The sequence below is a fragment of the Pezoporus flaviventris genome, unplaced genomic scaffold, assembly GCF_033815535.1.
Source record: "Pezoporus flaviventris isolate CSIRO_AGI_PZ_B2104156 unplaced genomic scaffold, CSIRO_AGI_Pfla_v1 ptg000045l, whole genome shotgun sequence".
Lineage (NCBI taxonomy): Eukaryota > Metazoa > Chordata > Aves > Psittaciformes > Psittacidae > Pezoporus > Pezoporus flaviventris.
In genome coordinates this window covers 16,656,359-16,683,247 of record NW_026892593.1, presented here as the reverse complement: position 1 = coordinate 16,683,247, position 26,889 = coordinate 16,656,359, and the positions used below count along the sequence as shown (strand labels likewise).

At 39.3% G+C, this 26,889-nt stretch overlaps 1 protein-coding gene across 1 annotated transcript in view; it reads right to left on the bottom strand.

Moving 5' to 3' along the window:
* Window positions 1–4,587: 4,587 nt before the first annotated feature.
* MOV10L1 (Mov10 like RNA helicase 1) overlaps window positions 4,588–26,889 on the bottom strand; it is a 32,599-nt gene continuing 10,297 nt past the window's right edge. The window contains exons 7-27 of the mRNA XM_061467075.1: window positions 25,964–26,202; window positions 25,639–25,834; window positions 23,582–23,776; window positions 22,790–22,904; window positions 21,175–21,352; window positions 20,494–20,564; window positions 20,017–20,108; window positions 19,201–19,259; window positions 18,580–18,692; window positions 17,595–17,691; window positions 16,407–16,585; window positions 15,764–15,910; window positions 14,976–15,097; window positions 14,025–14,124; window positions 13,436–13,600; window positions 11,453–11,626; window positions 10,527–10,676; window positions 8,830–8,937; window positions 6,391–6,528; window positions 5,982–6,073; window positions 4,588–5,484 (exon numbers count right to left, since the gene is read on the bottom strand). Of these exons, the coding sequence (XP_061323059.1) occupies window positions 5,475–5,484; window positions 5,982–6,073; window positions 6,391–6,528; window positions 8,830–8,937; window positions 10,527–10,676; window positions 11,453–11,626; window positions 13,436–13,600; window positions 14,025–14,124; window positions 14,976–15,097; window positions 15,764–15,910; window positions 16,407–16,585; window positions 17,595–17,691; window positions 18,580–18,692; window positions 19,201–19,259; window positions 20,017–20,108; window positions 20,494–20,564; window positions 21,175–21,352; window positions 22,790–22,904; window positions 23,582–23,776; window positions 25,639–25,834; window positions 25,964–26,202 (2,740 nt within the window). The 3' untranslated portion in view covers window positions 4,588–5,474. The remainder of the gene's footprint in view (window positions 5,485–5,981; window positions 6,074–6,390; window positions 6,529–8,829; window positions 8,938–10,526; window positions 10,677–11,452; window positions 11,627–13,435; window positions 13,601–14,024; window positions 14,125–14,975; window positions 15,098–15,763; window positions 15,911–16,406; window positions 16,586–17,594; window positions 17,692–18,579; window positions 18,693–19,200; window positions 19,260–20,016; window positions 20,109–20,493; window positions 20,565–21,174; window positions 21,353–22,789; window positions 22,905–23,581; window positions 23,777–25,638; window positions 25,835–25,963; window positions 26,203–26,889) is intronic.

Here is a 26,889-nt window from a genome sequence, read left to right as displayed (position 1 = left end):
GGTGACTCCAGCACAACCTCAAGACTGCAGAAATCTGGAGGGGTCAGACAAATTGTGCTGCACTGGCTGTGCCCACGCGAGCTACCTGCCCCTCCAGCATGGGCTGCTGGGGTGCCTCTGAGAGCCAGCTACTGCAGGGATAGAAATACATATACGGAGGGTTGACAGGGCTGAGTTACCGTCACTGTCCTTGTCTGACCAGCCTGCAGAGAGCTCTCCTGAAACAGAGAGAATATAGGTGAAAATGCCTTTTAGTCGCTGTGCTGTTCCACACAAAGAATGTCTTCATTTGAGGCATTCTACAGGGAATGTTTATGCTGGATTTCTTCTTCTGCCTCACTTGTCCCATCTGTGCTGTTTGCTCATTAATTTAAGAGAAGCCAAAAGGGAAATTTTCACTACCCTTCTGTCCTCGCTGTCTTGTCCCCTTCACTGCCCCAGGGCACGGCTGTTAGCAGCAGAATGGAACACCATGAGGCCCTTGACTTCCCACAGAGCATTTTCAGCAAATGACCAAGAGCTGACAAAAGCATATTTCTGTGCTTCTCCCCTCCACCCCCGCTGCTGCAGGGGTCTGCATGGTGCTGCTCTGCCCAGCCCTGGTGCACCCACTCTTGCTGTGCCCAGGGCAGCACTTATCTGCCCCTCACTCAGGCAACGCTGCCCTGTGGGGCCATGCTGTGGGCTGCAGCCCGGCCACCCTCCCTCACTCCAGGACCAAGTGAAGTAACAAAGGCTGCAGCATTTGGGCTTTCCTTTGAAACACAACTTTCTCTTATGGTCAACACGGTACATCTGATTGCTTACAAAGCCCTGCTATTAGGGACAACACAGCTTCTCGTTTGCCCCCGACACTAGCAGGGCTGCTCTTCTGGTTGCTGTGAGCCCTATAAGGGCACTCAGATACTGCGATGATGATCACCTGACTGGGATCATCCGTTCTGTTCCTCTTCAGAGACACACTGGGTTGCTCTTCAGACGTATTATTAGGAATATACAGATTTCTTACAGAAGCAGGCACTTCTGTTAAGCATCATTAGGCTAGAACCACATTAAGGAAGAGCATCCCATTCACAAAAAAGGTAAACAAATACCCCAGCTTTTACTGAAGCAAAGTGGATTTTGGGACCCCAACTTTACTGCAGGGCACTAAAGAAGTGCCCAAGCATGTTAAAACCTGACACACAGGCCACGTTTCATGGACCGCCCTCTGCATCATCACCTACATTGCTTTATAAAAGAACCGAGAAGGCACAAAGCATGACATGTGCAGCTTTGCTCCTTCAGCCACCAGTCAGAACAGCACCAGTTGTACCTCCAGATACCCACATCCAGACTCAACCTTGCTGCTGGATACCACTCCTTAAAGAGTGCAGTCATAGAAGTATTTCTCCATTATTCATCTCTTCTATCCTTCCTACACTGAATTTCCAGTACTTCTCACCTTCCCTTGCTTTTGCTGTTGTTTGGATACACTTTATTCCCGGCTGAAAGAATCACAATGAGCAAACCATGAACCAGTGTTTACATACTTTTACATTGTGCACTCTCTTCTGGCTCTTAATTTTTTCTTCCTTGACATTAGTACTCCTTAAAGGAACCATTAGTTTTAGACTAGATCTATTCATTTGTGCATTTTGGACAATTTCCAAGCCTTTTCAAATGTAACATTTCAACAGCACTTGGTCCTCTCCTTACCTACAGTTCTTCATTCCCAGGGTCTGCAGTTTGACTTCTGTCCTACAGCATGTCACCCCTCGCTGTACTTCTGTGAGACATCGCAGTGGAAGCATTTCTTTTGGCTCTTACAGAGCAATTATCAAGAAGCCAGTACTGAAACATCTTTAAAGAGCTATTGAGACATAACGCTGTAAGGAAATTGAAGCAGCTTAAAAAGATTTCTTTACCCTCCCACTCTTCAGCATGTGCTGCAAGAACACCCTTCCCCACAGCTTGGAGGCATATTGCATTTGCCTTACCATTACTACTTAAAACAAAAGCAGCCAATTGTTTAAATAATCAGAGTACATAGATTTTAACAAGCTTGGTAAAAGATAAAGGAATTGTTCCTTCATCTGTGAATGAATGCTGATGTTGTCTTTTTGCGTTGCAGTACAACAATATTAATTTTTAAAAGGGTCTGTTTTCTATTACAATTTAGAATACTCATTATTCTGGTTTCTGAGCTCCTAAATGTGCAGCACAATGTTCCTTGACACCTTGAAGCTACTTTATTTGAAGGAGAAAAGTCTATTTAACTTTTGTAATGCTGTCAAATTGAGGTTGCAGAAGACAGTAAATAGCAGGTGCAGGTTTCCCACGTTCTGGGTTGTTTCTTGTCCCATTGATTTAATGGCCCTTACTGGGATAACAGCCCCTATGGAAAACCCACTGTCGTGGTTCAAGCCCAGCTGGTAATTCAGTACCATGCAGGCATTCACTCACTTCCCCCCGCCTCCCCCTGCTCCCAGAGGGATGGGGAGGAGAATTGGAAGAATGTAACTCCCACAGGTTGAGGTAAGAACAGTCCAATAACTAAGGTATAACACAAATCACTACTGCTGCCACCAATAGTAATAATGATAAGGGAAATAACAAGGGAAGAAAATGCAACCGCTCACCACCTACCGACCAATACCCAGCCTGACCCGAGCAGTGATCTGGCCCTTCCAGGTAACTGCCCCCAGTTCATATACTGGGCATGACGTGCTGTGGTATGGAATACCTCTTTGGTCAGTTTGGGTCAGGTGTCCTGTCCCTGCTTCCTCCCGGGTTCCCCTCCTCCCTGGCAGAGCGTGAGACTCAGAATATCCTTGGTCAGAGTAAGCATTACTGAGCAGCAACTAAAAACATCAGTGTTATCAGTGCTGTTCCCAGGCCGAAAGTCAAAACCACAGCACTGCACCAGCTACTAAGAAGGAGAAAAACGACTGCTACTGCTGAACCCAGGACACCCATGATTACATAAGCTGTTGAATACAGGTTGTAACTACAGCCTCAGCGTTTTTTTTTCTGTTCAGGTGTAGACTGCCCATTTTTCAGGAAGAGAGAGGACAGAAAGGGTTAACAAGGCTCCCACCCCACATTAGGTGGAAAAGTACACACAGCCTATTCCTGCAGCCTGGGCAGCAGCATCCACCCATGCACCAGACTTGGCACTATTGAGCTGGTACAACCTGAATGATAAGGCTTGTGTCAGAGACTCACAGTCTGATCTTCAAGGTGTTGCTGTGTAGTTGGTAGAGGTGCAACTTTGATTGGGTACCGTGCAGTTAAACTGCTGTTATGAAAATACATGGAACTAATATAAATAACACATGAAACATAAAAAATTACTTGCCCAGCAACTCCTGCATCTATTAGGGATTTAATGTGACCTTACCCACACTGCACCAGCCTGGACAGATGAACAAAAGCAATGTAATGGGAACTTAAACACATAAGAAATAGTCAGTAAAGACTGTAATAAGCAATATGAGGGATCACAACTCTAATAAAGCCTTCCTATTCTAAATTACTGTTAGAAGTATGTACTTTTTCTTTCACTTGTGATCTAAATGCAGGCACCTACAAGTTAAGGGACTTCCTTTGAAAAGGCAAAGACCATCCATTGAGGGAACTCCTGTTGCCACAGCACAGAATTCAGCTGTTGGGACCACCACAATGCAGGAACCACTTCACAGAACTTTGTTACTGTTTGGAAGATACTGAGGAAACACCAAGAACCTGTTCAGTGTGCAGTATAGCACTGTGTGCTTTGATTCTGCAAAAAAACCTCCACGGGTTTCTGAGGGTTTGACTTGTTCTCTCAAAAGTAGTTTTAAAATTTAAACTCTTAACTACTTACGTTTTCTCCCCTTCAGTCCAGCTCATCAGGCCACAAGACTGCAGGAAAGACACGACTAGAATACTGAAGCTAACACCTCTGGAAACAGCACTGCAGGCACATCAAGCTGCCAGAAGTAACTGTTGTAAAGCTGCAAACACTGTTAATGCTGTACAGTTCCCATGGGAAGGTCTTTCTTCAAACAAGGTTTCCAGCTGGGTAGAGGCAGAAAGAGTTGAGAAATATTGCAAGAAAAGGAGGAAGACAAAGTTGTTGTATATCACACACTGCAGCTCCTCAGTCATTAATACGCAGGGTGAGGCAAATGGGTTAGGAAAAAAAAACAACAGTAGTTTTAAATATGCAACAATAAAAGCAGGAACAGAAATCGCGCTTCTCCCATCCTTCAACATAAAGAGAATGCAAGCTTGGCTTGCTTTGTGCAGCCCTCTCAATGAGGCATAAGCACTGCTCTGGAAGCACTTTTAAAGACTGTCAGAGGCTAGCCTTAGTAACTCCGGGAAAAGGTTTCCACATTTTAGTTGTGGACAATATGAATTACAGTAAGAACAGTTAAATGCTCTTTTCACTGATGAATTTCTCCACCGGCAAAAGGTAGTTGCTGGATGAAAGATTTTTTTTTTCTTCCCTCAAAAATGTGCACTTGCCCTTTAAACTAAGAACTCTTCTAGAAAAATAAGCCCAATGTATGATAAAAGGCATTTATGATGTGACATCTGCTGAATAATGAAAGCACAACCTTCAAAAATAAGCAGGTTTTTATCTTTGTAGAAACTGGTATCAGCATACAAACTATAACAATTCAAAGATTATTAACTTGTAACTACACATATTAAGTATCACAATATAATCACTCCTCTGCTACTTGCTGTGGAAATGATAATCAGAAGTTCTGTGTATGTCTTGCAATAAAGTAAGCATCATCAGTCTCCATTATGATCTCTTCACTGTTCTCTCAGGAGAGAGAAGCATTGTTCTGACACACCACAGTGGATAGCTGGAATGCAGAGAAAACCCAAGAAAATCCTGTGTGATCTCAGCTGTATGTATAAGGGCCTTAAAAACTGGAAGCACTTTTTTTTTTTAAGCATACTTGGCTTAAGACACTCAATATTAGTCAAATGGAGATATTTATGTATTATTCCAGCTCATGTTGTGCATTTATTACTGTAACACTCCCATAACGAAATTACAAGACACAAGTACATTCTTGGGATTGTCCAGTTTTAGGAGGCACGACAGAATTCTGAGAAAATCAAGAAGCTGAGAAGATTACAGAACAGGAAAAAGCTAACTTAAGTGTTTTATCAACATTTTTGTCCTGAAGCTTGGAGGATTCAGGCATACTGTTATAGGTTCAGGCATACTCTTCTACGCAGAGGCATAAAGTCACACACATTCTAAACAGAAAAGCAAGTAAGCTGCCACTACTATTTTATATTGCTAAATCTCAACTTTTTCACTTCTTAAAGTACTAAGATCTTGTTTGGAGAAACATCCAACTGTTTCAGAACACGTGCCCTTCCCTGAGGGCAAAGGATGCTGGTTTTCCTCAGGATCAAATTGCTGTTAAATATTCTTAGTTTCAAAACACATGAGGGCTGAATGCATCTTGAACACTGGAAAACTAATCACACCTGTCAAAAGGAAGAAGATATACAATTTTTGCTATCTTTCCATGAACAACATTGGAACAAAAATAAACAGGCCTTTCAGCTAGTAGATCACACCCATTTAACAATATATCACGTGTTACTAGAAGAGACATGTTTAAAATCAGTCTTCGAGTGGATTTCTTTAATTACAGTAAAGTCACCTTAAACATTCCCCCCCACCTCCCTCTAACCCAAATCCTTATGGTCATCAAATACGTAATGCGTCATTAGGGGAATATGTAAAATGCCAAAGTCGTCAACAGCTCTTACGCAATATTTAATGCTCAGACTCCTATGGGGCAGGGGAAAATATGGTTACATTACATGTTATTATGTTTAAAGTACTTAAGAATGCAAAATCAAATCCCACTCTTGATACCACAGGCTGCTGTATTCATCAATCTTTCAGATGATATTAGCTTTACAAATAGTAAACTGATCTGTGCCTAGCAAGGTTGAAGTGAAGAACAGACACTCACTTCTGCAGGCATTCCAGCTCTGGAGGCAGGTCACAACCAACATAAACTCCATTCATTAAACTGTATTCTAACAGTGCACAAAAACAGGGATCCTAGAAGAGAAGAGGACGTTTAATTTAAATCGCACTGCTCTGTGAAGTGAGTTTTCAAACAAATTAGCACATGAATGCAGGAGATTTAACAGGACCTTTTTCAGCAACAGGACTGCTGCAAGCATGGCCTAACACTGGAGGAAGGCTTACAGCTGCTGTAAGTATTTGTTGCACATAGGTGTGGGGAGACAGAGCCTACTATTCCAACCTGCTTTCCTTTTTATCTGGAAAGTCAGACATAACATCGAGAAAAATCTAACCCCCCAAATCATTCATTTACTGCAGCAAATACCAAAGGTACAAAAAACTAAACTTACTTTTGCAAGAAGATGAGGATTTCCAATGACGATGAGCAAAGCTTTTGCTCTAGTAACTGCTACATTAAATCTCTTTGGGTTAAAGAGAAAGCCCAAACAGTATTTATCATCACCAAACAAGCCTTCACAAGATCGCACCTAAAATTAATTATGGATAATTTTAGTAATAGAATAATGAGAAAGCAACTTAACCTCGCAATAGCCATAGCATAACTTTAACATAGTTTTTGCTTCCTGGAGCAATCCACATCTGCAGCTCAACATCAGCAATGCACAAGTTAGCTTCTAAAGTGCAGCTACCTAACTATTTCCCACCACTGGCTTTCCCAAAGGAAGTCTATTTCCCAACAGGTTGCTAAGGCAACTTCAGCAATTACAAGAGAACGGTGCACTGGTTTTATTTTAGCGTCAGGACTATCCCACTGTAATTTGAAATACAAGATACCAAAACTGCTTCAAAAACCCCAGTGATTTTTATCTTGTCAGTGGAAGAAATGCTAGAACTGCTGGTATTCTAAGTCCTACAGCTGAATGACAACTCGCAGTGCATCTTTTCTGCAAGACTTCTTCAGCAGTCTCAGTGTGCTTTGACTTAGCTTAGAAAAAACAGCCAAAGCAACTAGTGTGCTGTAGTGTGTTCATTAAATTTACACCTCTATTTTATCTCTATTTGAACCCATCTTTGATAAAAGATGGTTTTCATGACCAAAATAATGAGTTCTTATAAATAGGAGCATGGTACATGCCTAGAAGTAGTTTAAGAGAAAAATAGTGCTGTATTGAAAAGCTATGGTATGATGCAGAACAAAGAAAGCAGTTGTAGTACCACTGCCCTCAGGAAAAAACCCCAAACATCCCACAAACTCTTCCTCCAAGCCACAGAACAATCCCAAAAGCCAACTGTTCCTCTACCTCTGCATCCACCCTGCTTCCCAGTGCTTTGGTTGTCTACACGGCCATTTTCTCCTGCTCTCTCCTGGAAATCCTATGTTCTCCTGTTACAAGTAGGCCAGTACTGGTCAGATCTTCAGCTACCCATTCCTGGTCTATGCTTCCTCCTTTGACCAGTTTGCCATGTATACCATTACTCAGACATACAGGCTCTGCCTGTTCTGTATGTTCTTGAACACCCCTGAGGGACCTAGGTCGCAAAAACCTCAAGAGCTCCATGTTCCAAACACTTCCATCTTCTAAGTTTAGAGACTTACTGCACCAAAATTATGTCACCATTTGGAAAAAAGCAAGTATATGCAGACTTCTTTTGTATTCTGAACTGAATTCCACACTGTAGAAACACAGCTATGTAGGGCCCACAATGCCCACTAAAGAAAATGAATCCTCAAGCATCACCCTACACTGACCTCGTATCACTTGCTGATGTTCACAATATTAAGTTAAGCTTTCTCTAAGATTTCCCAACTGTCTTTTTCCACTGATCCAGCAGAGATTTTTACTTCTGTCCAGGAGTTCAGCATGCCTACAGCAGCACATATTTGATAGCTGTTGACTCAGATTGGTACCATGTATTCTGGTAGCAAGAAGCTGTCTGCAAAAAGCCTCAGCAGCTATCAGCTGACTTGTCAGCTGCTGCTTAGGCTTCTTAACCCCCCACCGATTTCTCCTTAGAAGCACAAAGAAAAGCCTCCTGACAAGAGCCTCAGGCAACAATCTTACATGCCTGAGAAGACAAAGAACGTATAAGTAGGATATAAAGAAGCTGCTGTAGCTTTTCCCTTTATGGGGTTTTCACATGAGTTCAAATACCAGGGATAGGTACGTTTGCTGGAATAGTATCTAGGATTTAGAGAGGGAATGGGCATATGCTTACATTTAACCTTAGCTCAACTTTGGGAGTCTTCTGAAGCCTGATGTCTCAGCTGCTACAAACAGTATTTCCATACTCTAGCCAACTGCCTGAAAACTACGACCTCATCTTTGCCACCAGCAAATAACATGCACTGAGATCTTTCAGAACACACAAACATCTGCTGGAGCATATTGGTCATCAACTTTGCAAAAGAAGATGAGAGACAAAGGCTGCCAGCTTCCAAATAACAACAAGCCCTCCCAGTACTCTGACACAATCCTCTTTCCCCCGTTGTCAAATGCAAGGAATGGCCTCAACACAATTCTACATGCATCATCTTCCCAAACGTGTATCTTTCCATTCTCCCCAAGTGAAAGGTACATTATCTGCATGAAACTCCAAAATAAATTCAGCATGAGTATCTACAAAGGTTTAAAGTTTACCTCAAAAATCACAGATGCTCTACTGTTCCCATGCACCTAAAAATAAGCTGTTTTCAAATACTGTGACAGACTGACAAAAATGCATCTTTTAATTTTTTATTCTTTTACCCTGTAAAGCCCTATATCAAAAAGGAAACACAGAGAATCAGACACAAAAACTCTCTAGATGACCACAACGAATATACATACTGTTGATAAGATGACAGCCGGGTACTCCTGCCCTTGAAACTCTTCTACTGAGCCAACTTTAATGCCTGCCAAATCGATACTTCTCAGAAGTAATCTAATTTTTTCCACCTACCAAGAAAAAAACAAAACCAACAACAAACCAGTGTTTGAAGGAATTTATTTTTACATTTGAGAGGTTTATGTTTGATTACTTCTGAACTGAAACATACTCTGTATACAACTATGTGATTTAACACAGAGAAGTCTCAGGAAATGCCTATACCTTGCTCAGCCATCATTCACCAGTAAGGTTTTAAAATCAAACAGTAACTTTTCCTGAGGTGTATCACACTTACTACACAACTGAGAAAGTGCAGCACTCGCTACCATCATTGAAACAGAAATCAATCTGGATTTTAATGAGAACAACTTGGATCCATAAACCCTCTTCTTACAATTTTCATTATATCCAAAACCATGCTTACCACAGATGTGGCAGGGCAAGTAGCTTTCCCTAGCTCCTCAAGATGACTGTGCAGATTCCACCTTTGTCAGCTGCATCATGCAGTTAAAGACGGAAGTGAGATGTGACCTTAAGTACACCCCAAAAAGAGAAAAAGGAGTCCTGTGGACCAAAATGCTGCTATGTGTGGGATCAGCATATTACCATCTGCTAAAAGCTGCTTAGAGATCATACACTAAGAACTCCAAGAAATTTACCAAGAAACCTTGCCTGGCTAAGATGGGGAATAGTCAATGACTATTTAATCAGTGTTCCTGCAATACAAGGTGACTTTCTTGAAGCAGACATTCTTCTATGTCTTGCATCACACGCAGAGGAAGGCCGTAATCACATTAAATGATGTGAAACGTTTTAGGGAGTATAAGAGGTTGAGCCACACCAATATATAAATATTTGAAAAACAAATAGTAACTGCAAACACAGGCAGGCATATACACCTGACCAGGAGGATCAGTGTATTTACAAGTGTGATTTACTCAACAGAGGCTGGTCTTTTCCACACAGGCCATGTTGTGTGGGTTGTTTCCCCCAACCCACACATGCAATGCCATGAAATCTGAGATGTGAATAGCAAGGAAAATGAGATGCACTGTCCAGAGCATCCTCTGGAAATGAAAGGAGATGTAGCCTTAAGTACATGCTGTCTGCTTTCATTTTAAACATATGTGAATATAAATAGCTTTAAAAATAAGGCACAGCATTTGAAGTTGACATTCAACATTCTCTACAGGTTTAAATAGCAACACAAACTTCAAGTCTGACTACGGGACAACTAAATCATCCCAACTTCTCTAGTTTCCTCAAAGCCATAGCAAGGTGACATGCCACCTACTTCACTACATTACCTTTTTGTTCCAGTCCTCAGTGCAGAAAGTAAGTGACAAAATCAGCTGTGGGATAATAAATTCCTGACTCGCACCCTTTACTCCCAACAACTGAAAACTCTGCTTCCAAAACAGCTTGCCTTAATCGCTTTCCAATTTTTAAAAGTAAAAAGTAGAATGCCATTACTGCTGTCTTCCTCTATGTTTAGATTTCAATGGAAACATCACTGATTATTGATAATACACTGTGTAGGATGATGCACAACAGCAAAGTTTTGAGATATGCCTCTCTGCTTTAACAAACCACAGCCACAGTGTAAATCCACAAGATAAAATACAGCGACTCTGAAGTTGTTAGACATCAGTTCTACCTGTTTACGATACAGTGTAATCACTCCAATGTCAGTCACTGGCACTGCAGTGTTCTCACTTCTAGCAAGGTCAGAACAGTACTGCATTACTTGAACTGCTTCAGCTGGATTAAACCATGAAGGACTGCGACTTTCACGTGTTTCACTGCCCTGCAGTAGGGGAAAGAAAACAAGATGAAGACAAGGTGCGGAAGTGATTATTTATTAATAAATTATTCTTATACATACTAAATGCAAAAAAGGTATGCAATGTTATATACAATTTGTCTTCTTCCCTACACACCCCTTCCAATGAACAGTATCAACTAACTCTTTGTTAAGAATTTTGTGGAGAATTTATAGGACAGCAGTACTTTAGGTGTGCAACAAAGGAGTTAAATCTCAACTCTCTAACAAACACATCAGCACGTTGGTATCTTGCACTTGTGCAAGGTAAAGAGCTCAAAACCAATCCTCTTATCAGTTTTTACTAACTTCTAGGGAGACTAACTTCTTTTTACTAACTTCTACGAAGAAAAAAATCTTGTTCTAAATCACTATATTTTCCCCTGCCTACTTAAGCCTTAATACTCATCTAGTTTTAGAGCCTTGTATTCATTTGCATGTAGCAAACTCTCAACAAAAGCAATCTAAAGGCATCTGACTGTAGCTGCATCTTGGTTAATCTGCTCTGAATTTAAATTTGTGTCAAAATGTCTCCACAATACACTGCAATGGGCAGCCGCTCAAGTTCTTAGCAAACATTTGACTTCAGCAGCTGTTTCTAAAACCAGATGCACAGAAAGTTGTATTACTGGGAAAAGAAAAATTTCTTCATTTTTCACATTCTTTCTAGAATTTATTCTAACGAAAATTCATCTACAACATCAGTAAACTTGTATCAGGCGTCCTCATTTGTATTTTCACTACAGAAACATTTTACATACCCTTATTCCATGAAAAATTAGTGGAAATCCCTTCTTGGGCAGTTTCCTCCAATGCAACAAAGAATTTACTACTGAAGTGTCTGCACAAACTTCTAGCTCCTTATGATAAAACAATTTAGATGGCAAGGCAAGCAACGCAGGATGTGACCTGTAATTCTTTGTAAGTTTTGTGATCTGCAAAACCAAAACCCCAAATCCATAACTGAAACAGATAATTATTCATCAGACTTCACACTACACAGCTCCCAAGCAGATACATATGAAGACAGGCTGAGAAAGTTGGGGCTGTTCAGCCTGGAGAAGAGAAGGCTGCGTGGAGACCTCGTAGCAGCCTTCCAGTATCTGAAGGGGGCCTACAAGTGGGGATGGACTGTTCATTAGTGACTGTAGTGATAAGACAAGGGGTAATGGGTTAAAACTTAAACAGGGGAAGTTCAGGTTTAGCTATAAGGAAAAAATTCTTTACTGTGAGGGCGGTGAGGCACTGGAATGGGCTGCCCAAAGAAGTGGTAAATACTCCATCCCTGACAGTGCTCAAGGCCAGACTGGACAGAGTCTTGGGCATAGTCTAGTGTGAGGCATCCCTGCCAACAGCAGGAGGTTGGAACTGGATGATCTTAAATTCCTTTCCAACCGTAACTATTCTATGGTTCTGTGATTACCTCACCATCCTCTAGCATTCGGCTTTTCTAAAGCTGCTGAAGACCTGTATTGAATGCAGAAACTGCAGGTGTGATCTATTCTAAATAAATAAAAAAGCAGTTTTTGAAAGACCATCTCTTCCCCTCCAAGGGGGAAAAGAAGAAGAACGGTAAATCCAGCTGAATGTACTTGATAGATGAATTGGTTTGAATGGGGTTTCCATGGATGTAGCCCGATTTTTTTTTTTCAGGAAGTCCTGACAGGCAGAAAGGGAGCATTAAAACAGCTGATAAATACATTTCTGGCTTCTGTCTTTAAATAAAAGAATGGCCTTAAGGAATAATTCCAGTCCATAATAAACAGCTCAAAACCCAGTATGTCCCATAGAAAAGACTAACATATGATACTCGAAGTCAAATAGTATCTTTAAAAGCCCTGATACTTCCTGCTCTCTCATTATGCCAATTCTGCTTAAGCACTGTATAAGGCACACAGCAATGAAAGTTTGCTGCAACAAGTTTTAGGAGGTAGTATGACAGGTTTTTCAGCAGGCTGAACCCAATCTCAAGCCCAGGGCCAAACCACTCACTTTTCCCAACAGGTCTGCCATCAGAATTTGTCCCTCCCCTGTTTACATGGTCATCTAGTTATCTGTGCTCTCAGTTTAATTCTTCAAAGCATATTACCATGAGAAGAGGAAGGCATCTTAGTAAGTTTAACTTCAGCCCTGTACTTCAGATTCAGACAGTAAGTTAAAGCAGCTGAAAGATCTGTGCTTGTTTATGTACTATGCTACCTCTGCCACTTAACACAGACTTTAGGTACGTCACCATACCAGGTTTCAGGAAGCTCTACTTCAGGAAGAGGTGATTAAAGAAATCCCTCAAACGAATAACCAGAAACTGCTTTCTTTTCCTTTCTGAAACACAGTGTTTAAAAATTAATCTTTATGTTTAAACAAGAGTGGGTTTTTTTAAAAATCTTTCTATGTTAAAAGTAGAATCTGCACTCATGTAAGTCATGAAGTTACAGTAAACATGGACCATGGAAACGGAAGGGAATTTTAAGTCATTATTTAGAATACTGCTTTGTATACAATATTTGACCTATTCTGCTTAAGAATAGAGAATCCCTTCAAAGGAGGGTTTTAACATGCTGGAGGACTCAGCATCCTTGCTATTCGGAGTATATATTCAAAATAATCAATGTTTCCTAGATAACTAACGCTCAAGCTAACCTAATCATTAAGCATCAGGGAGCAAAAAGGTGGTAAGAAAACAGCAGGAACCACAGTTTCTCCCTTTTTGATATAGGTAGAATGAAAATTGTAGTTTTACTCACCAACAAAGGATTATATGCTCCACAGGCAGCAAAAGCATCCTTATCCCTCAGGTATATCTCCCTTGATGTCAGCCTTTCCAGAAAGGACACGTTTAATCCAAATGTCAGTGCAATTTTAGATTTTATTACTGGCCCTAACTGCTTTGGATCTCCAACAAGAACTATCTGTATATGGAATTAAAAATAAAAATACATCCATCTTGTATTAAGAAAGTTATTAAAATGTAATTTCAGTAACAACATACACAGGTCAGAATTAAAAGGACAACTGATATGAAGTATTCTGCTTTCCTGCAAACATCTGATCTGTCTGCACAGGCCCAGGACAGAAGTACATTGCTGTCTTGAATTAAGAAAGCATATTTTTATTTTGACATCTTCCACACCCTGAATCCTGTCCTACCAATTAGACTCGTCTTAATGTAAAAAACCTCATGCAAGTGTGGGAAACAGTTATTGTGCAGGAATAAGATTCGTTACAAGTACTCAGAATTCCATACTCATAACCAGGAAGTTGCTGCTTGCATTCACAGAAATAACAGTGGACCAAAACTTTCTTCCTTCCAGCAAGTGACGCCAAGAGAACTACCTGTCCATTAGCTTCTGATATCAGCCCAATAGGAATCAAGCTCTCTGGTTCAGTTGCTTGTCCGGCCTCATCCAGAATCACATGAGTGAAGTGTCCAAGCCTAGAATTAAATAACATGAACCCAAAATAGGGCTGTTTTCAGATTAGCTCATTCTGCCACCCTGTGGCTGATCTCAGCAATTCTGTTAACTTCCTTGTCAAGTGTGCCAGGCAACTCCATTCACTGAGCAAAGGTGGGTATTTTCAACATGCAACATAGAAAAAAACCCCAGTAAGTTCAATTTGTCATCTGTACTTTTACTTACATACTCCAGTATACACAGCCACTGGTTATCTTAATTAAAGCATTGCTCATACCAAGGTTAAGACACTCAGAAAAGCCTTCCTTGTTCTGAGTTTCCTTCAAGCTACTTAATTAGAACAGTGCACTCAGTGGAGCCAAGACAATCCCCAGGCTTTATTTCTAACAACTCAAGCCAATTAGGCTTCAGAGTGTCCTTTCACAAAGTTAAAATCAAAATCAGAGGAAGCTTTAGTTACCAGCAGTTGACATGGTAGGGTTTGTTTCTTTTTTTACAATTAAAGGTAACTTGCTAAAAGCCAAGCATAACAATTTTTAGTGTGACAATCATTTTGAGCCAAAATGACTTTCAAGAGCTGTATCATTTTCAAGGCTCCCACTCATTTTGGAGGGCTCCCACTTAGTGGAGCAAAGGTTATTGCGTCAAAAATCTTTTAACATTATTCAAGGTAATTCTTACAGTTACCACAGAAAAAGTCTCTGCTGCAGTATTCCTAAAACCAAGTTGTTTGCTTGGTAGACAATTTCAGAAGAGACACATGCAATAAACTGTACTAAAGCAGCTTAAGTTACAGTACAGAGGGTATATAAAACTCTGGGTTTTGTAGCACCCAGCTACCTCAGCGATATGCCTATCTATAGTACTCTACCGTATTTCTGCTTGATAAAACATTCCTGCACTGCTGCATGTGGTAATTATTATCCTGAACCATAATGCCTTCTGAATGTCATCACCATCCTTGCAGTAAGGTTTCACCAGGTCATTAATTTGCTGCAAAAACAAGAAAGTATTTTGCAAAACAAAATGCCACTCTAAACCAAACTGTTTTAGTCTGAATTAAAAAGCCCACTGAAAACTACTTTAAAAGCTGAGCAAAACACTTTTAGACCCATTCATACACCAAAATGAACTCTTCATTAATTTGCCTAAACAAAGTAGCACATACGCAAGACATCTGTGGGTTTTTTTATTGTCAAGATCAAAATTGAACATATGGATGTTTCATATACTTATGTATGTATATAAGCATATACATATACATAAAATACACACACAATGTGTACTGTATAAAAATGCCAATCCTACTTGTCTACATTTCTGTGTAAGTAATCTGAAAACAAGGCTTGACTTCTTACAGACTTTAAGACTGCTTTGTATGTCAAAGCATCTTACATTAAAAATCCCACTGATATGCATGTGCTGCTTGCGGAGTTAGGCACTACAAGGAAGAGGCGAAGATTCTGTGGTCATACAATCAGATTATGATCAGCATTTTCCAGCTAATCTTCTGGAAAAGCTCAAGCAGTATTTTTATAATTTGGATCCTAAAGAAGCCTAACCAGCCTAATAACCATGACAGTTACATTACTAAATCAGTCACTTAAGAGCAAAATATTAAAATGGAAATACGAACTGGCAGATATCTATCATATTTACCTCTTCTGACCTGAAGCTAGCATTAACTCTGACCATAGTTCCTGGTTTTAACAGATTGCTTTGATGCAGCCGCAAGCAAATCAGATCTGTTGCAGCATTTGATGGTGCACAAACCAAAATTCGACTGTCTGGGAGAGTATAATGTATCTACATTAAAGAAAACAGACATTAAAAGGAATAAAATAAGGCTAATTAGAAAAACAGCAATAGCTCAAACACACCCAACTTCACTGAACACAGAATCCTGAAGCTTTGTGTACATGTTATATTCATCCATCCTTTTGCAGTTCAAGAACACCAGTCTTCACAGTCACAAATACTCTCAAACCGAGCGTACTGACAGGAGAATTAATTCATGGCTACCACAGTAATGTATAACCATGCTTCACAAATATTTTGGGCCCTACTGGAATCACAAGTTAGATACTGTTCATTAAAGTTTTAAAGACAAAGACAAACAGGTTTGAAAATAAGCCATTCAGGAATTCTATTAATTCCATTTCAAGATCTTTCCTTTTTCTCTGAGCTTTTGAAAATGATCTTGGGAAAACTTGGGAAAAAGTAAGACAGCACTTACAGAATTACTGTTAAGTGTTCCAATACTGAAAAAATTATAGGTGACTGATTTCTCATTCACCATTACCTGTAAAATAGCTTCAATTACTGTTACTGTTTTTCCAGTTCCTGGTGGTCCAAAAAGAACATAGGGTGTTGGACGGCATTCACCACTCAGTATCCTTTTCACTGCCAGTTTCTGTTGCTCATTCAGCACAGGATTGAAAAATTCACCAGCTCCCTGTTTAAGTGTCCCAGTTTCAGCAACTATAATCAAGATAAACATGCATTAAAATGCCACATAAATGTTTTTACCGCAGGTTCAAACAATCCCAGTTCACATTATGCTTCAAAAACCTGTCACTTTACGTGACAACAACTAATGAAATTCTCAAAAATTCCAATTTCATAGAATATCATGTAGAAAATAAGCCATTAACCTCTCAGGAGTGTACTGATTCTTTAATAAAATTGAAGGCCAGAGAAGGACTATGATTATGTAACTCAACAATCTTGCAAAAAACTCTTTCTGTAATTTCAGCAAGCTCATTTTTTTGGTCCTGAACCAGTAAAATCTCAGTAATTTTTAGTATCTGGTGCTGCAAGAACAGTACCAGTACTAGATGACCAATAGTAAGCCACAACTACAGGTTTTTTTTTTTCCTTAATCCTGTCTGAATTAGTCTAGCTTTAGCTTTCCACAGCAGAATCTTATTAACTGTTGGATAGAAGCACATTCTAGGTTATCCATTCTGTATTTCTTCAGGCATCCCATTGTTAGAAAGTGATAAAATCTCCCTCTTTGGAAATTAAATATTTAAATTCACACTTTCCGGAAAAGCTCAGGAATGATCTGGGCTTTCTGAAAAGTCTTTTAAAGATATCAAAAATTTTCCAGGAAATGACTGGGAGATGATAATTTATTGAGTACAAATCCATCACTAGACGCTTGTTGTCCCCACCCTGGCAGTGTTCAGGGCCAGGCTGGACAGGGCTTTGATCAACCTGGCCTAGTGGAAGGTGTCCCTGCTCATGGCAGGGTGGTTGGAACTAGATGACCTTTATGGTCTCTTCCAGCCCAAACCATTCCATGAATGGAGATGTTTAAGTAATCCACAGAAAGACTCCAATGACGCTTGCTGCTAGTAGCGTTCTAGAATTTGTCTCTTAAAAGACAGAACACAAGGATATCTCAAAAGTATCTTACTCAGTACTGGCTTACTGAAGTGATTGCAATCCTGAACTAATACTTTATATTCAAGAATAGAAAGTATACCAAGTTGGCTTGTTTGCGCAGCTACTCTCATCACATCTGTTGTGTTCATGTCCCTTGATGCCACGCATTTTGCTTGTTTGTTCTGCAGTTTTTTGACCTGAAAACAGCAAGTGAAGGTAAATGCATTTATAACTGTGTGAACCAAAACAGTCTGAGAACACAATGGCTGAGTAGTAATCCTCAGCCCTTTTCAGGATCCTTGCTTACTGTGAATGCTATGTTCTTGTTATGAACTGGAAAGGCTGAGAGCTCAGATTTCAGTTTGGCTATGAGGAAGTGAAGAAGCAGTCTAATAGCCACGATGGCTTAAATCAGTTATAAAAAACTGACAGACAAGCTCTTCTTTGTAGTGACATAAGGGATCACATCCACCTCTTGCAGGTGGAAGATTCATACTGGGAATTCAACAAAAATCTTGAGTAGAAAGGTGGTGAAGCATAGGTTGCGTAGAGGCTGTGGAATCTCTAGACAAAAATAAAATGCTTCCCACCCTCCCCCAGGCTGACTTGATTTAGTGATGGTGACAGTGCTGCTTCAAATAGAAAGGAGGACTAGAAAGGACTTCAGAGGGTTACCTAAGAAAGATTTCTACAAGTTTTCATGTAATTTAGCAGTTAAGAAGCCTGAGTAAATCTACTTAGGATAGGATGATTACCTCCCATCATAAAATTAGGTCCTGCCACAGCAGACAGGACTTAAGTATCTAGTCAACAGTAGCTATGAAAACTAGTCTAAGGCAAATCTGACAATTCCAATTATAATCATACAGTTTTTTTTATTAGCACTTGCCTTAGCTTAATAGTATTAGTTATAAAATCCCCTGCCCCAGGCAGCAAAGACTTTCATCATCAGAAAGCAGCAGAATACAACTTTGATTCTTTGATACACCATTACGCAATTCCTTTCTAACAAAGCTGTACAGTAGGTATCTGTTACCAGTCTGAACGGCAGTCAGCATTTTAAGGAACATTTACAGAACAGATACCTTACTTTCCTGCTGGGAACATTGTTCAAGGCCATCAATAACACAATACTTAGCAGTATTCTGGGTCTTGACAGCTTGTGGTGATTGCAAGACAAGTCTTCCTGGAAATAACACTTCATATTTAGAGGAAAAAGAGAAAGTAGAGAAATTTAAAAGCACATTTCACTGATTAACATTACTGCTGCTACATCAGCTTCCTCTGAGCTGCTGAAACTGGTTTACCAGAACTAACAAATGTGGTAAAGACCTGTATGAAGTTCATATGTATTGCTCTACTCAACCATAAAGCCAGAAACTAGTGCTTTGTAATAAATTCTGAGGTAGCAAACCACTGTCATTTCACTTGCTATTATTCTACCAGCGTGATTTCTACGTTTGTTATTGGCTCAAACAGTTCAAAGCTTGTTTCTGCTCCTCTCCCCTGTGAGGGTCAACAGATGAAATTATCCTGATGATACCTACTCTAGATTCAGAGAGTTGTTAAGAAAAATAACATTACAGAAAAATCCTGTAGAGTACAACCTACAATGCATTCTTCTCAGAATGCCCTGAAAACAATGTAAACCACAATAAACCCCACAAAGTCACTCCTCCAGACAGCTTAAGTCAACTGAAGCGTACCTTTTTCACTCAGGTAGATAGCTTGCTCAACTGCCAACTGGCATCGCCTGCTAGTAACCCTGTTATCAGAATACGAATTTGTAGATTAAAGAGCTTATATATCAATAAGCTACTGCAGCATATAAGGTATCCTGTGCTTTTTACTACACACCAGCCCATACAGATATAGGTTGTTTTTTTTATATAAAATATTTTATTTTTTAAAAGCAGCACCTATTGAGGAATACACTACAGAGGTGTCATTCAACAGCTCTGCCATGAAAAATATTAATACATATATCCTCTAGCTCTTCAGTGAGACAAAGATGGCTTGGTGTTCCAGGCTCAGATAGCCTTTGAAGGAAGTTCTCTGCAAAACTGATTTTACAGAGAGGATAATGCAACTCTGTACAGATGAGACAAAACCATAAAAGGTTTTGCCTTGCCTCCATTCCTCCCCCCCCCCAATATTTTTGCAGCCATATTGGTGTATCTTTTTTCATTAAAAAAAACCTAAGTAACCAAACCCAAAATACCCTACCTTATTCCCCCCTACTCTCCCACCTTATTTCCCGCACTGCCTGGCATTGAAGCAATCATTTAGAGAAGCTTAAGACCAGAATTGTTTGTACATCATGACTACAGATGCAGCCTTCTACTGATGAAGGTCGTGGCAAAGGTGTGTTGAGGAGAAGAGGTGAAAGAGTTGGCAAGACCGTAATTATGTCCTTCTCCTACCTGTACCCATCAAAACAACCAACTGACAATCATGTACATTTTCAAAGTCAATTTACTAAAGAAATCATTACATGCTGCTTTTTGGAAATATAAAAATACCTGCAATGCACAAATTCCACATCCATAGGTTCAGAGTTGTAAGACTGTTCAAAATCTGCATTAAATTTAAGAGTAACATCTTCATTACATATCTGTTGCAAAGATTAAAAGAAGTCAGTTTACTGATGAAAGTTTAGTACTTTAAACACAAAGAAGCATCTCTGAAAGCACTGAACACCCCCCCGTAACCTCCAAAAAGAACACCTAGCTGTCAATATACTTGCTGTCAATATAGTGGGTATTTACATTATGTTATGAGTGTTTTCAGAGCAGGTAAAAATTATAATCTAAAAAGCATAGGGAAGCCAAAGACTTAAAGAACGCAATAAAAATGCGGAATCACCTCTCAGAACATAGATAAAATAAATTTAGTTTCCCAAAATTAGGTTAAAATAGTCTGTAACTCCATGAATTGCCAACTTCCCTTCTGAAACTCATGGACCACATTATTTTCAACAGGAGATGGACCTTGCTTACCTCAGTAATATAGGCAACGTACTCTATTATATGTTCAGAGTATACCTGACTTCTCAGTATCACCTTATTACCTAATTGTGAAAAAAGTCGAAAGGCAACATATTGTTAAAGGAATAGTAAAATGCTCACCACAGCACTACATTTTTTGCTCTTTTGCATAGTTAAACTAAGAATTTGCAGGATACTAGATGTTAACTAACTTCAGCAAAGTTGCTGTATCTGTGAGCCCCTGTTCTGAAATACCATATGCAGTTGTATATTAAAGGGATTTAAATATTGATGCCATCAGACAGCACCTCCTGAAAACAGTATCTTATTATTTGAGATTCTGAATTTAAACTACTTTCCTGGATTTTGCTTTTGACACTCCTGTTGTCTTTTAAGTTATTACTACATTGCAGTTTATTTTTGGAGAAAGCCCCTGCTTTTGCACATAAAAAATCCTAAGTATCTGAATAGGCAGAAGAACAGCCACACAGCACTGCTTCAGACAGCACCCACTTTAAGACTTGCACTGAAACACTTATCAGTGCAGTTCACCTGTCTAGTAGCCTAGATCAGTAACTTTGTGTTCAAATACATGCAAGACTTCTTTAAAGAAGTGAGTAAGCAATGGAGTTTGAATTACACTGAAAATATTGACCAACATGCTGTTTGGCTTTATCGCACATTAACTACTACCTGCAGTGAGGTGAGGTCTGCCCTCTTCCACTCCTGGCACTTCCAACACTAAAAAGTCCCCGCTCCTCTTCAAAGTAACCCCACTCATGTTAAAGTCTTTTATCTCCATTTCTTCATAGATCTCTTCAAGCCACAACAGAGTAGAAAACTTTGCTTTATAATTATCTATATTAAGATGCTGAAAAATAAACCAGTATACATTACTGCTGTAATTTCCACACTTAAGATGTGGAACCCACTATTCTTAACATTACATAAAAAAAAAATCTTAACACAGACTGCACAGGAACTGGGTTGCCAATTAAGGCACCTAAATACATGCTTCTATATACTAGCTAATATTTTAAACTCCTTCAGTAGTCAAAAGAGAATTAGTATAATCCTTGGAGCTCAGATACAACGGCCAGTCAGCTGAAGAGTTAACCAAGTCTCTGCCTTCTCCAATAGCAGTTTCAACATCTAAATTCAGGGACAGTCTCCAAATGGATTTCTATGCTCAGCAATCCCAGAAAGCATAAAAATCTAAGTACACCGGGCAGAGATGATTGAGAGAGTGAGCCATATCTGTCTTGGCACTGGCTGATTATGATACAGTTTATGGCAAGCTGAAAGAACCTGAACTTTCTTCCTCAGAGCTCAATGCACCTCACTGAAGAGGTATTTTCCAACAGCAAAAAGTTCTATCTAAACAATAATTGACAGCACAGAATGTTTTCCATTTGGTATCTTCTCACAAACACAAGGCAGATGAGCAGTGCCTCCTGGAGCAGACTTAAAACAGTCACAGAACTTAAGGTGTGGTTAAAAGTTACCAAACTTCCCATATAAAATTCTTTCAAACATTAGAGAGCTTTATATTTCTGAGAGAATCACTAACCTGCTGTCTTAATGCTGTGACCTCAGGTTTTGTGTGAGCTGTTTAGAAAGCGGACAACAGCCTTTTGCATTTTTGAAAAAATTAGGTATCAGACCAAGTTTACAAGTCCTTAAAGTTAGGGAAACAAAAGAGTGAGTAGCAGCAACATTCTACCAGAAACCAGGACAAAGTTCCAGAGAAGGAATCACTGGAACATTCTTGTTAGACTTGCTTTTAATTTTTGGTGTGTATACTCTGAAACTGCTGTGTGTGAAGAATTTGAACAAGCTGCAGGGAATTAAATTTGAGGATTTAAAGAAAGCCAAAAGTTCTGAGCATCCAGAAAAGAATCCTCTGTTATTGCAGTATCTTAAGAAACTCTGCTTTCATTTACTAAGAGAAAACTGATGGACTACTGCTCTGACACCCAAAACCCCCCTTTCAAATGATGCTCAAGAAGTGAAGAGGAATCTTTGTTCAGCTTCTGTAGTATTCCCTACACGCTTCTCCCCCTCCCCGTATACTCCTACTCCCTTTTCAGTTTTTCACATTTACCCTTTTGTACTCTTATAGGCTTGGATTCTGTGACATACTGAAACTCAATAGAAGTTATGCAGCAGACTAAAGTCTTAAGCCTACAGTAGGATTACATCATCTTCCATTATACCAAAGGGCTACATATTTCTGCTAAATTAAGGCCAGCTTGAACAAACACCATACATAAAATATATTTTCTTATATAAACCTACGCTTGCATACCTCTGCTAAGAGAGGCTGAAAAGCCAGTATGTCTAACTTCTGCTCCACGCATCTTCTTAAATCATCTGGTACAGGATAATGTGGTAGAAAGCTTGGCAAATGCTTTCTGTGACTTCTAAAACAAAAATGTATTGCAGATCATTTAGCTTTCTCAAATTATACATGTGAAAAGCAGCTAATTAACATGCCACATCATCAAGGCCAGAACATGCACACACATGACAGGCCAAACGGTTCCTTCGAAGTGACAATTAAGTTTGCTGTGCTGGGAAGACAGGTAAGCATTCCAGGTAAAGATTATTGGAAAACATCATGCGTCTACTTTTTCAGTTTAGGGATATTTTTTATAACTAAGCAAATACTCTAAGTATAATGGGAGCTTATTCACAAAAGGAAAGTTGTTTTGACAATGAAAGAATGGGCAACATTTATCATACATAGACCTCAAAGTTGCTTGAGCAGTTAAGAAGCTAAATCTCTCAGAAAACTTTTTCCATTTTGTTTCTTAATTACACAATTGTTACTTGTAGATTTCTATGCAACAGCATTTATCTTCTTCATCACATTATATGGTAGAAAGAACTTGTGTTTGAGAAATCTAGAGAGAAATCAAGCAGTTCATTACTAAAAAAATCCCTTCCATCAGTAATGCCCACACCTACCTTGTTTGCAATGTACATATATACAGATGTACAGATTCTCCCAATTTTACATTTCCTTTGTCAGTCTTACAGATGTAGCAGTATCAAACACAACAGCATTAGGTGTTATTTTTGTTCCAATTCACAGTACCTTCTGTATTTAGGGACAACCACTGTTGTCATCCTTGGCTGAGGTTCTGGATTAATTTTAGGCTTTCTTGGAGAAAATGGTTCCACGGGTGCTAGTAGTAATTCTTCTTCACTTGTTACAGTGGCTTCAATATAACGTCCCACAGTAAAATCAGAAAAAACAAGCAACAGGAGTTCTCTACTGTACCCAGGATTTCTTGAAGTAAGCAGAAGTTAAGTTCTTAAAACCATCATGTTCACACTTGATTTTCCCCAGCCATACATATTTTTAAAAACAGCACTGCAGATTCTCATTTCAGGAACACATGAGAACTGATAACGTAGGGTAATCCCTCACACTCACTCCCCATCTGGAGTTCAATTCCGGTAAAATAAATAAAAAGTAAAAATCTCAACCCCCCTATTTCATCAATAGCTTGATAAAAGAGTAAAATCCCTCCTCTCAACATATTAGGTACAGAATTCATACATATGTCACAAGGAACATTTTGGAACTACTGTTACTGAGAGATCGACCAGACATTTCCATCACAGGAACCTGAAGCTTATCCCTTCATTGTTTGCAGAAACAGTGGTTTGGTCCACCTTGCTTAAGGCTACTCAGAACTGAGCCCTAACTGTAAACACAGCAAGGGAAGAAAGCAGGAGAAATCCTTTACTCCTGAAAAATGCACTTTACACATGTAAATGGTGCTTGGGGACTGACAGAGAGGGGAGGGGAAAAAAAGTAGAAATCAGATGGAACAGTTTCTTCAGACTGGTTTCTAAGGAACTTAAGACAAAAGACCTAACACATACCACCTGCTCTGAAATCCTTTAATGAACCCATCCCAGCACTACCTAGAGCCCAATTCTCTCCTCAGCACCAACTACACGGTCCAACACTGTTACTGTGTGCTTGAAACAAAGGCATCCCATCAGGATTCCAGCTTCCTCTTTGGCAGTACCACTTTTTCATGTCACCTAACACTACCTGCTCAGGTTAAAGCTGTAGCCTGGTTTTCTCTGATACACAAACTCAGTGCAGACACTCAACTGCCCAGATTTATGGCCCAACTTTACAGGCTCTATGGCCTCTTAAGTGGCCAGCTTGCACTTGCTACCTTCACGCTGCAGCCTCCCATGGAGTTTTGTATGGGTAGTTCTGTATTAACAGAAGATTCTCAGACTTTGTGGCATTTACAGATCTACAGCGAGGTATATACATTGTTCTTTCTACATGCCTTTCTTCACAAATGCAGGCCATGCCTGCAGCTTATCTTTCAAATAGCAACTAAATCATCCTCCTAAGATTCCTACCCCTTGCCTCATTATTTAAAATGGTAACAGAAGTAGTGTGAAAGCTCATATGGTGCGGCTTTGATGAATGAAACTATCTGATCATGATTTACTCTCAACTTTCAAATTATCATCGTAAGAATCAATGGTTGTGGTACACAACATCTGTAGAGCTATAGCTGGAAGCAACTGAAAAGTACATGAAAGTAAGCTTTCCAATATGGAGGCTCCTATTGTGAAAGAGCTCATACAAAGCCACTTTTTATTCTTAACTAAATCCATGAAATATTTTGTACAGTAAAGTATTTTTGCTTTTCAATAACTATGTCCTCTATAAATTACACCCTCAGGGAAGAAAACTTTTTTCCTTTTTTATTTCAGCATACATAATCTGCATTTAATATGACAAGACATCAGGGTACTGAAACCGGAAGAAAACTTACCAGGCACAACACAAACTTCCTGGAAATCTGTATTAGCTCTAATGCTCATTGAACAATGGGTTTCGCAAAAAAGCTGCAGGCATCATCTTCACCTTACTGTGTTTTTTAAGAGAAGCTATCTACTCCCATTATATTTCTCCATTTGCTACTACCATTTTCTTTTGACAAAAGTCAGCATCAAGCATTAAAATAACTCCTTTCATTACTGTATTTGCTATATATACTGGCTTATGTTATCCTGCACCAAAAAATGTGCCCAGAATAAGGGAACTATCAAGTCAATTTTCATTACTTGTTTCAATTGTACTGGTCAGAACCAATGGAAAAAAATACTTACGCAGCTGTGCATATGACCACTATGAATGTTTTTCCACCTGGTGGTATGACAATTTCTCCAGTACCATTGACATGTCTTACTGGCTGTTCCACATCTTCTCTTTGCTCCTTTTCTCCATTATGTAGATTTTCATCTTCCACCAGGGAAAAGGTTTTTTCTGTCCCTGACAGATTTGTATCCTGAGAATTAATTCCTTCTGCAGCAAACAGATTTTAAATAATTCTCTTACCCCAATTGCGACTGCTAGCAGAGACAAGGCATCTCAAACTTACAGGTATTCTGAGGAGCTAATACACAGCATTCAAATATTAACGTTTCACTGTACCTGGAATGACTCCATTCTTCATAATGGATGTATTATGCAATGACTCATATGTTGTTCCTCCACTGTTATATGAATTAACTGCAGCTTTCGAGAGGTTTTCTTTATTTATTGGAAAAGATGACAGATATGCTTCTGCACTGGTCTGGCATTTTTGAGGCATCTGAAAACTGAATTGCTTGTCTTTCATCCATCCAGCTAATCTGCAGCTGATTAAGGACTGTGGTGCACACCCTTTATTCCTAGAAGTAATTATGTAATTCATTACATAATTAAATGCATAGTTAATATTCTTGGGAAGCTTAATTCTACCTGAAGTCAAATACAACTGTCTGTAGCAGATTAGTTCACCATTATTTCACAGCCACTATCAGAAAGAAATTGCATTGCTATTTCTAACTTATGAGGACTAAAACCTTTGTTACATGTTAGTATTTCTAGGTCTTATCAACTACTATGAAGCATACAGAAATATTCTGCATTTAAAAAAAAAAAGCAGCTTTGGTAACTTAAAAAATTTATCATTGGATAACTGACTCTTAGGAAAGAGCATACAGAAACTAACAGAAGGTATTCAGGTATGACTTCATTTGAGCCTCTATGCCCAGATGTGGGGGGGAAACCCTAAAAGCCCCCCAAAACAAAGAGAAAGCCACCAAAACAGAACCCCCTCAAAGATACACCAATATAGTTACTCAGCATCCAAGTTAAAAGTGTCTGCTTTTAATCTATTAGTAAGCAACAGCCTCATGAGCTAGGATTTTGAAGACAACCGCCTATCTGCAGTTTAATTTAAACACACGTACAAGTAAAGCATTTACTTTAATCCTCACTCCAGAAAAGGATTTTATTAGGACTGAAAAGAGACACAGGATTGGAAAACCACAAAGTAGTACCTGCAAGACAGATGTAAAATAAAAAAAGACTAT